This window comes from Macrobrachium nipponense, chromosome 38 (assembly GCF_015104395.2).
Source record: "Macrobrachium nipponense isolate FS-2020 chromosome 38, ASM1510439v2, whole genome shotgun sequence".
Taxonomy (NCBI): domain Eukaryota; kingdom Metazoa; phylum Arthropoda; class Malacostraca; order Decapoda; family Palaemonidae; genus Macrobrachium; species Macrobrachium nipponense.
Genome location: NC_061098.1, coordinates 6,912,109 through 6,923,288, shown reverse-complemented (window position 1 = coordinate 6,923,288; position 11,180 = coordinate 6,912,109). Strand labels below are relative to the sequence as shown.

At 38.9% G+C, this 11,180-nt stretch overlaps 1 protein-coding gene across 1 annotated transcript; it reads left to right on the top strand.

Annotated features, from left to right (window-relative positions):
* Nucleotides 1–8,213: 8,213 nt before the first annotated feature.
* Nucleotides 8,214–8,681, top strand: LOC135209511 (uncharacterized). The gene has a single exon (XM_064242164.1). The coding sequence runs from the start codon at nucleotides 8,214–8,216 to the stop codon at nucleotides 8,679–8,681; it is 468 nt and encodes a 155-aa protein (XP_064098234.1).
* Nucleotides 8,682–11,180: the final 2,499 nt, after the last annotated feature.

Genomic DNA, 11,180 nt, shown 5'->3' with positions numbered 1-11,180 from the left:
AAGAATTTTTTTTATATTAAACAATAAACCATCTCTCTCAAGACATAGCTACAGACACATAGTTTCTATAGGATAACCAAAGTAATTGGACTTTTAACTGTCACGGTTGATAACTATGGTTATCAGAAAGAACGAACTAAACAGGATCAGGCTTATTCGGACCTTTATCCTTTCTGATTCGGACCTGTATCCAGGCTTATTTGGACCTTTATCCAGCCTGATTTTGGAAATCCCAGGGGCGGATTTCAGACCTTTATTTCCAGGCTTATTCGGACTTTTCCTGGGCTGATTTTGGATCAGGCTATTTCAGTACCCTTTAAATCCCCAGGGGCTTTATTTTCGGGACCTTTATTTCCATGCTGGTTTGGCCCTCAGGGGCTGATTTCAGGACCTATATTTCCAGGCTTTTCGACCTTTTCCAGCCTGATTTTGGATCAGGCCTTGATTCCAGGGACCTTTAATTTCATGGCTTATTCGGACCCTTTTATCCCAGGGATGGGATTTGGATCAGGCTGATTCGGACCTTGGTTGATTTGGACCTTCATCAAGGCTGATTCGGATCAGGCTGATTCAGGCCTTTATCCAGGCTTATTCAGACATTGGCTGATTCAGATCAGGATGATTTGGACCTTTATCCAGGCTTATTCGGACCTTTATCCAGGCTTATTTGGACCTTTATCCAGGCTGATTTGGATCAGGCTGATTTGGATCAGGCTGATTTGGATCAGGCTGATTCAGATCAGGCTGATTCGGACCTTTATCCAGGCTTATTCAGACCTTTTTAAAGCCTGATTCGAACCTTATCCAGGCTCCTTCGGACCTTTATCTAGCCTGATTCGGACATTTATCCAGACTCATAAGGACCTTTATCCAAGTTCACTCGGACCTTTATCCAGCCTGATTTGGACCTTTATCCAGGCTCATTCGGACTTTATCCAGGCTTATTCGGACCTTTATCCAGGCTCATTTGGACCTTTATCCAGGTTCATTCGGACCTTTATCGCACCTAATTTAGGCTTATTCGGACCTTTATCCTGCCTGATTCGGACATTTATCCAGGGTCATAAGGACCTTTATCCAAGATCATTTGGACCCTTTACCGCCTGATTCCAGGCTTTTTGGACCTTTTATCCAGGCTGATTTGGATCAGGCTGATTCGGACCTTTATCAGGCTCCTTCGTTTACCTTTATCTAGCCTGATTCGGACATTTATCCAGGCTCATAAGGACTTTATCCAAGTTCACTTGGACCTTTATCCATGCTTATTCGGACCTTTATCCAGGCTCATTAGGACCTTTATCCAGGCTCATTCAAACACTTATCCAGGCTCATTTGGGCCTTTATCCAGGCTTATTTGGACCTTTATTCAGCCTGATTCGAACGTTTATCCAGGCTCATGAGGACCTTTATCCAAGATCATTTGGACCTTTATCCAAGCCTGATTCAGGCTTATTTGGACCTTTGTCCAGGCTCATTTGAACCTTTATCCTGCCTGATACGAACCATTATCAAGGCTTATAACGACCTTTATCCAAGTTCATTTGGACTTTATCTTGCCTGATTCGGACATTTATCCAGGCTTATACGACCTTTATCCAAGTTCATTTGGACCTTTATCCAGCCTGATTCGGACCTTTATCCAGCCTGATGCGGACCTTTATCCAGGCTTATTCAGACGTTTATCCAGCTCATTCGGACCTTTATCCAGCCTGATGCAGACCTTTATCCAGGCTCATATGGACTTTATCCAAGGTTTTATTTGGACCTTTATCCAAGGCTCATTGGACCTTTATCCAGGCTTGATTGGACCTTTAATCCAGGCTCATTTCTTTTGGGTTTTTTATCCAGGCTTATTTGGACTTTATCCAGGCTCATTCGACTTTTATCCATTCTAATACAGACCTTTATCCAGGCTCATATGGACCTTTATCCAGGCTTATTCGGACCTTTATCTTGGCTCATTTGGACCTTCCTTTATCCAGCCTGATTCGGACCTTTATCCAGGCTCCTTCCTACCCTTATCCAGCCTGATTCGGACATTTATTTAATCAAGGCTCCATTTAATTTGGACCTTTATCCAAGTTCATTTGGTAGCCTTATCCTTTAGTCCAAAGGTCGGACCTTTATCCAGCCTTTTTCATACCTTTATCCAGCGCCTTATTCGGAGGCATTTTATTTATCCAGGCTCATTTCGGACCTTTATCCAGGCCTCGATTGCAGAATCCTTTATCCAGGCTTCATATGGACTTTTTATCCAGGTTTATTCGGGGGGACCTTGATCCAGGGCTCATTTGGAACCTTATTCCAGCTTATTTGGGACCTTTATCCCAGGGCTCATTTGGGTTTTTTATCCAGGTTTTATTTGGGACCTTATCCAGGGCTCATTCGGACGGTTATGGCCAGGGGCTATGGTCGGTTTTACCTCCAGGCTCACTTGACCTTTATCCAGGGGGGGCACCTTTATTTCAGATTGTCTGGTTTATTCCCAGGCTCATTCGGACCTACATCTAGGATTAATTGGAACCTTTATCCAGGACTGATTTGAACCTTTATCCAGGTTCATTTGGACCTTTATCCAGGCTTATTCAGTCCTTTATCCAGGCTCATTTGGGACCTTTATCCAGGCTCATTCAGGCCATTATCCAGGCTTATGCAAACCTTAATCCAGGCTCATTTAGACCTTTATCCAGGCTTATTCGTACATTTCTCCAGACTCATTTCGAAATTTATCCAGGCTTAATTGGACCTTTATCCAGGCCTCATTCAGACCTTTATCCAGGCTTATTCCGGACCTTTACTCCAGGCCTTATTCGGACCTTTATCCAGGCTTATTCAGACCTTTATCCAGGCTTATTCATGGACCTTTTGGTCCAGGCCTTATTTTCGGACCCTATTTTATCCATGGCTCTATTCAAGCTTTATTACCCAGGATTATTCGGACCTTTATCCAAAACCTTATTCGGACCTTTAATCCCAAGGCTCATTCCCAGACCTTTATCCATGCTTTATTTCGGACCTTTATCCAGCGCTTATTTCTGGACCTTTATCCAGGTCTTATTCGGACACCTTTATCCCAGGCTCATTCAGACCGTTTATCCAGGTTTTATTTCGGACGTTTTATCCAGGCCTTATTCGAAACGTTTATTCAGTCTTATTCGTAACCTTTTAGTCCAGGAATTATTCGGAGCTTTATCCAGGCTTATTCGGACCTTTATCCAGGCTCATTCAGACCTTTATCCAGGGCTCATTCAGTCCTTTATCCAGGTTTATTCGGACTTTTATCAGGCTTATTCGGACCTTTATTCAGGCTTATTACGTACCTTTATCCAGGATTATTCAGACCTTTATCCAGGCTTATTTGGACCTTCATCCAGGCTTATTCGGACCTTTATCCAGGCTCATTTGGACCTTTATCCAGGCTTATTTGGACCTTTATCCAGGCTTATTCGGACCTTTATCCAGGCTTATTTGGACCTTTATCCAGGCTTATTTGGACCTTTATCCAGGCTTATTCGGACCTTTATCCAGGCTCATTTGGACCTTTATCCAGGCTTATTCGGACCTTTATCCAGGCTCATTTGGACCTTTATCCAGGCTCATTTGGACCTTTATCCAGGCTTATTCGGACCTTTATTCAGTGGCTTATTCGGACCTTTATCCATGGCTTATTCGGACCTTTCATCCAGGCCATCAGTCACTCACTTTATCCAGGCTTATTCGGACTCCTTCATCCAGCTTATTTTTCGGACTTATCCAGGTTCATTTGGACCTTTATCCAGCTCATTTGGACCTTTATCCAGGCTTATTCGGACCTTTATCCAGGCTTATTTGGAACCTTTATCCAGGCTTATTCGGACCTTTATCCAGGCTTATTCGGACCTTTATCAGTTATTGGACCTTTATCAGGCCTTTATTTGGACCTCTAGGCTTATTTTTTGGACCTTTATCAGGCTATTTAGACCTTTATCCAGGCTCATTCAAACTTTTATCCAGTCTTATTCGAACCTTTATCCAGGCTCATTCGAACTTTTATCCAGGTTCATTCGGACCTTTAATCCAGGTTCATTTGGACCTTAATCCAGGCTTATTCGGGACCTTTATCCAATATTATTTCGGGACTTTATCAGGCTCATTTGGACCTTTATCCAAGGCTCATTCAGGGGACCTTTTATCCAGGGCTTATTTGGGGTCCCGTTCGGACCTTATCCAGGCTTATTCGGACCTTTATCCGGGTTCCTTATTTAGAACCTTTATCCAAGCTCCATTCAGACCTCCAGCTTATTCAGACCTTTATACAGCTTATTCGGACCTTTATCCAGGCTTATTTTGACCTTTATCCAGGCTCATTCGAACCTTTATCCAGGCTCATTTGGACCTTTATCCAGGCTTATTCGGACCTTTATCCTACCTGATTCGGACCTTTATCCAGGTTCATTCAGACTTTTATCCTGGCTTATTCGGACCTTTATCCAGGCTTATTCAGACCTTTACCCAGGCTTATTCGGACCTTTATCCAGGCTTATTTGGACCTTTATCCAGGCTTATTAGGACCTTTATCCAGGCTTATTTGGACCTTTATCCAGGCTCATTCAGACCTTTATCCAGGCTTATTTGGATCTTTATCCAGGCTTATTCGGACCTTCATCCAGGCTTATTCGGTCCTTTATCCAGGCTCATTTGGACCTTTATCCAGGCTTATTCGGACCTTTATCCTGCCTGATTCGGACGTTTATCCAGGCTCATTCAGACCTTCTACTGATTGGCCGATTCAAACCCTTATCCAGGCTCATTTGGACCTTTATCCAGGCTTGTTCGGACCTTTATCCAGGCTTATTCGGACCTTTATCCAGGCTCATTCGGACCTTTATCCAGGCTTGTTCGGACCTTTATCCAGGCTTATTCGGACCTTAATCCAGGCTTATTCGGACCTTCATCTGATTGTCCAATTCGGACCTAATATGCTGTGGTGGCTCCTGACTATCATTGATAGGGGTGCTGTTACTTCATTTTTTTTTCAATTCCTTGATATTAACTGCATAAACACACATTATAACAGTACTTATATATATGAAACTATAAACAATACCGAAAACTTAATTTCTTCAAGTTTACTAACTGTCTGTTTTTCTTGGGCTATGACTGATTACTAATGGATGATTACCCTAATCAAATTTGAAACTATAAACAAAATTGAAAAAGTATTAAAATACTAAATTTCAAAGCAGTAACTTTTGGCTGCGGAGAGACTGACGGAAAATTGAGAATATGAGGTTACGTTAAAATATTAAGTTTATGTAAACTAAGCGTAGCTAAATTAAAATCAATAAACCATTAAAAAGAATAAAAACTGAAAAACAAAAACACTAAGATACAAAACTGAGTATGACAATAAAATGAAATAACATTGGCCTATATAAAACAAAAGGACTAAAGAACACCCACCTAAAACACAGACGTATGCATACTCTCTCTCTCTCTCTCTCTCTCTCTCTCTCTCTCTCTCTCTCTCTCTCTCTCTCTCTGAGGAAGGTAGCAGAATCGCTGTCGAAAGCTATTTTGAATTTTAGTGTCATTGACATTAATGTGGTTATCATTTTTTCCCGTTCACTGCAACTCCCATTGAGTTGCTTATTCTGCATTACACTACATATCATTAGTATCATCACTAATATGATCACTATAACTAAAGGTGGCCTCACACTAGACCTTTTTTTCTCCAGCAGCGAGCCGTTGCTGGCGAAAATGGAAAACCGGGAGCTTTTAGCTCGAGATTTTTGCTTCCCGACTGGACGGTAAGCAGCGCGCACGAACCGTGAGTGACCGCATAATGTAAACAAACAAGATGTCTGCTGCTGATAGGACGTACTCTCAGACCTTTGGCTTCTCTTCTCCTGAGCCACTCTCGAACCCACAAACGTTTTTTGTTACTCTTGCATTCACGTAAGATTCCGAGAAAACACATCACTGCAGCACATCTTTCAACAGTCCGACAATTTCTGGGCGCCATGAATATATCAGCTGATCAGTTTTGTTCACTTTTACCTACTACTCCTCGAAACCACAAGGTCCTAGTGTGACGATACAACACTTTTGCTCGCGAGCATCGGCTGGATGCTGGCCAAAACCGCAAGCAAGAAATGATTTGTGTGATACCAGCTTAATACTACATATTGATTAGGCTATTGACGAATTTCAAATCACACCTTCGCCCTCAACAGCTAGGCTAACACTGCTCGAGAGGGCAATGCTCCCCTCTCCCCTACGTGCGAGCTGGTTACATTTTCACCCTGCTAGCAAAATAAGAACTGCTGAGCACCAGCAGTTCTACATATTGTTTCAATTTTTTTTCTTTTTTTACAAAAACAAGAGAATGGTAATCATTTTTAAAGGATTATCGATAATCTATACTTAATATCTCATTCTTGTCTATATTCCTAATTTTGTGCATATATATTATGAAATCTACAGGGGGTGCTGCTGTTCCGCAGAGCCTGCTGACGAGCCGCCACTGCTAATATGTATTTACATATGTAAAATATGTGACAATGTTTTATAATATTGTTTCAATGTTTGTAATCCATAATCAATCCAGTGTCTATTATGAAAATATATTGGGTAAGCAATGGAAATCCAATCCTCTCACGTTTCTAGGACCATTTATTTCGTACAATTACATATTTCTCTAATTTTTAAAATAGTTCATGTAAAAATTAAACTAAAAATATAGCCCAAATTCGCCCGAAATACCCCCCTGATTTACACTGGCGCATATATATGTGCACATTTCTTCAGTACTGACTAGTTGTTAATTTCCTTTCATTATAGTCCTCCCACAGTTTCATGAAACGCCCTTGTAGTTCCTTGACCAGCTTTCTCTGATGTCTCTTTAATTTGCCCTCTTTAACAAGCTTCACCTGATTCAGCATTTCCTTTGCCTCTAAGTATTGTAAAGATATAAGTGAATAAAATGCGAGGTTACTTTTTTGGCTATTTTGTTCAGCTTATGATCCAAACCCTTCCACATGGTTGTTTGGCCTAATACTGCGCCCAAACACTGACCAGTTCTCCATCTTCCACACCTGACTCTGCAACCACGTTAGGTCAACATAATCCATAAACTCTCTAACTGACCCAATGACATCCACCTTCATTGAAAGTTCATCAAAGGTTTCCCTAATATCATTACTATAATATAAAATATTTAGTATGGGTCCAAATCACCCAAAACAAAGGTCCGAATCAGCCAAGACTAAGGTCCGAATCTGATCCGAATCAGCCACTGTCCGAATCAGCGAAGGTCCGAATAAGCAAGCCTGCATCCCCCATTCGGACATTTATCCAGGCTTATTCGGACCTGCATCTGATTGGCCGATTCGGAACTAATATGTAGTGGCGGCTCCTGGCTATCATTCATAGGAGTGCTGTTACATCATTTTTTTTTCAATTCCTTGATATTAATTGCATAAACGCTCACATTATATAGTACATATATATATGACACTATAAACAATGCCGAAAACTTAATTTCTTAAAGTTTACTAATTCTGTTTTCCTTGGGCTATGGCTGATTACTAATGGATGATTACCCTAATTAAATTTGAAACTGTAAACAAAACTAAAAAAGTATAAAAATACTAAAATTCAAAGCAGTAACTTTCGGCAGCGGAGAGACTCACGGAAAATTATGAGAATATGAGGTTACATCAACTAAGCATAGCAAAATATAAATCATTAAACCATTAAAAAGAATAAGAACTCGAAAACAAAAACATTAAGATACAAAACTGAGTATGACGGTAAAATAAAATAACATAGGCCTATATAAAACAAAAGGACTAAAGAACACCCACCTAAAACACAGACGCATGCATACACTCTCTCTCTCTCTCTCTCTCTCTCTCTCTCTCTGGCTGCTCTTCGTATGATGAGAAGGGGAGAAAGAACCTTAAAGACGGCTGTTGACAGTTATTCAGGCAATAGAGTTTGCCCTGTTGAATATAACATGTATTTTAAGAAACTGTATAATATACTGATGAAATATGATATAAAATTTTGTGTAAAATTACAAGAAGTAGCTCCAATGAAGCCGTGTTCCAAAATTAATGTAAGTATTTGCAAACTTGACTGTAAAAAAAAGTGAGTGCAACACATACGAATTGAAACAATTAATTCTGTCTAAAATCAACACATTACCTAAAGCTAATAGTATACATATGTACTGTGATGGTTCAGTGAATGGTATCAAGGTTGGATGCCGGGTGGTTATAAGGGAATGTTATGAAAATGATGTGAGTACTGACGAGACGCTGTATAAAAGAATAGGAGATAAAACTTCTACTACTGCTGCTGAATTACATGTCATTTATGAAGAGTCAACCTTTGTAGTAAACAAGATGAAAGACGTGTTTGTTTTCGTTGATTGCCAGAGTGCTCTTCTTGCCCTTAACTCTAGATATCCAGTTGGACAGGGAATTAGTAAGGGTAAAGAACTTGTATATGCAACAGAAGATCAAAGGTATTTTGTCAAGTTTTTCTGGGTACCATCTCACGTTGGTATTCATTTGAATGAGATGGCTGATAGTTTGGCAAAGGATACTACAAACAAACAAAATATTGATACAGGAAGCACAATGACTCTGAGCAGAATAAAAGAAGGGCTAAGAATCAAGAGGTCTTTGTAGGAAGCGGCTGAAATTCGACAAATTTTAAACAATGGTAGTGTCAGAATGAGACACTACTTGTTTGTGTCTGAAGACAGTAATATTGTATATGGAAGGGCATTGTCTAAACTAGATACTTTAATAATGAGGTTACGTTTGGGATATAAATATTCTTGGCAATACATTGATGATGAAAACTAAATGTAAATTATGCGGTGAGTTACGGAAACATACTTTACAACATTATGTTATGGAATGTAATAAATTGTCAGAGTTTCGTAACCCCAGAATAGATGATGTAACAAATCAAGTATTCTATTTTCTGAAAAATGATGTATGTTCCACAATTATAAAGAAATTTCATAATTTATTTTGGAATAAATAATTGTGAGCCATTTGCCTCACCTTTAGTATGATTTTGTATAACTTGATTTTTTGTACCTTTTCTTAACATTTTTCTTTTTATATAACATTTACTTTTGTTATATTTGTCTTGTATGGCTTTTGCCTATTGTAAATTTGCTTTAGTTTATCAACATTTGATTTGTATAAAATGTGCATTATAGCTTGGCATTTGCTTTTGTATAAATTGGGTTAAAATTCTTCTCGTGTAAAATATTTGCTTTTCATTACTGTTTTTTTTATTTTTATTTACGTATTTATTATAATTTTTTGCCTGGAATCTTTTGAATTTTGTAGGTGAGTATAGGAGCATGCTGCTATACTCCATTTGATGTATATCAATAAACTTTTTGAATTTGAATTTGAATTGAATCTCTCTCACTGAGGAAGGGAGCAGAATCGCTGCCGAAAGCTATTTTGAATTTTAGTACCATTGACATTAATGTGGTTATCATTTTTCCCCGTTTATACTTTCAAGAACAATGTTGTAGTATAAATTTGATTTTAAATATTAACGCAGCAAAGAAATATATACAATAAATATATTTTATCGATGAACACCATTTCTTTTACATAGATTATTGTAAAAGCCTCATATGAATAATAAATAATGGTTGGATCTCGGCGTGTACCTAAGTAGTCACTCCATATTTTCCATATCCCATACATTCAAATTATTTTTGTTTGGAATTCCAACATAACAACGACATAATGGTAATGGACTTATTAAAGTCAAATGTTCTCATCTGAAACGATCTACTCGGTTCTCCCAGTTATCAACTCATTTACATCGCTGCACTAAGGCTAAGTTGTATAAATATATGTATATATCAAACTACAATCAGTACACCAAATGAGGTGGGTGGTGCTGTCAGTGCACCTCATGCGGTATACTGTAGGCATTACGTAAGGTTCTTTGCAGCATCCGTTGGGCACCTGGCTTCATTCCTCTTACTGTACTTCCGTTTCTTCCACCTCACTCTCCTAACAATGTTTGTGATAGTGCAGCTGCTTTGAGGTTTTCCTCTTTTTACACCTTTCAGCGCTGAATGACCTCATAGGTGCCAACTTTTGGCCTTTGGGCCAATTTCTATATTCTACTCTACATTTGTAATATCTGTTCTCCTGTCTTTGCCATTTCCAAACCCCTCTGGACCATTTTTTTTTTTTTTACTCGACCGCGCAAAGACTTCTCAGAGACCGTCTTTGAAAAATGAAATGTTGCTCACAATATCTACAGTAAGGTTCAGTCTGCGCTTAATATGACAATTGACGACCATTCACTGAGAGCAATGAATAATGTAAGAAGTAATGCAGCTTGATCAAAGGATGTCAACACTTGTAATCCAAATGATTAGACATGTCGATTTCCGGTTGTCCTATTGTGATCACATACACTCATGTAATAATGGGATGCTGCTGTTTTTAAATATTGCAGGCCTCTCTCTCTCTCTCTCTCTCTCTCTCTCTCTCTCTCTCCTGCATTACATCAATAACACATCCCTGCTACGATCCTTCATTGCTCAATAATGGTGTCTCCTTCATAGGAAGTCCTTCGCCACTTAGGCCTATCTTCCAGTACTCCAACTAGAGCCACTTCAGGATTACAGCAAAACTCTGCTTTAGGCTACAGAGGAATCCGCCTTTTAGATCAATCAAGTCTTCTTATAATTATTATGACCTTAGTGAGGAAAGGATCATATTTATCAATTAATTTTTGTAGTTCGTTCAATGCGTCACTTCACATGGAAGGAATCAACAAAAGAAGCCTAGGTTCTAGTTTTTGCCAAGTTTGAGTTGGTATAAGAAAGACATTTATCTTACTATCGTCATATTTTCAAGAGCGATATTGTAGTATAATTTTAATTGGAAATATTAAAGTAAAAAAAAAAACTATATATATAAGCAATTAAAACTATTTTTGTTACATAGATTGTTACAAAATTTTCATATGAATGATAAATAATGGGGGAACTTGGTGTTGACTGCCAATTGGCATGAACCGGGACCTTAGTTTTATTCTCAATGACCTCTAATTATTTTTGGTTTGAATTTTAACCATAACAAGTACCTTTACATTTAACCTACTGACAAGAGATATTTTGTAGCGGTAAGATC

Bases quoted from the DNA above. Each gene is read 5' to 3' on its own strand.
- LOC135209511 (XM_064242164.1), top strand. From the start codon at position 8,214: ATGTACTGTGATGGTTCAGTGAATGGTATCAAGGTTGGATGCCGGGTG.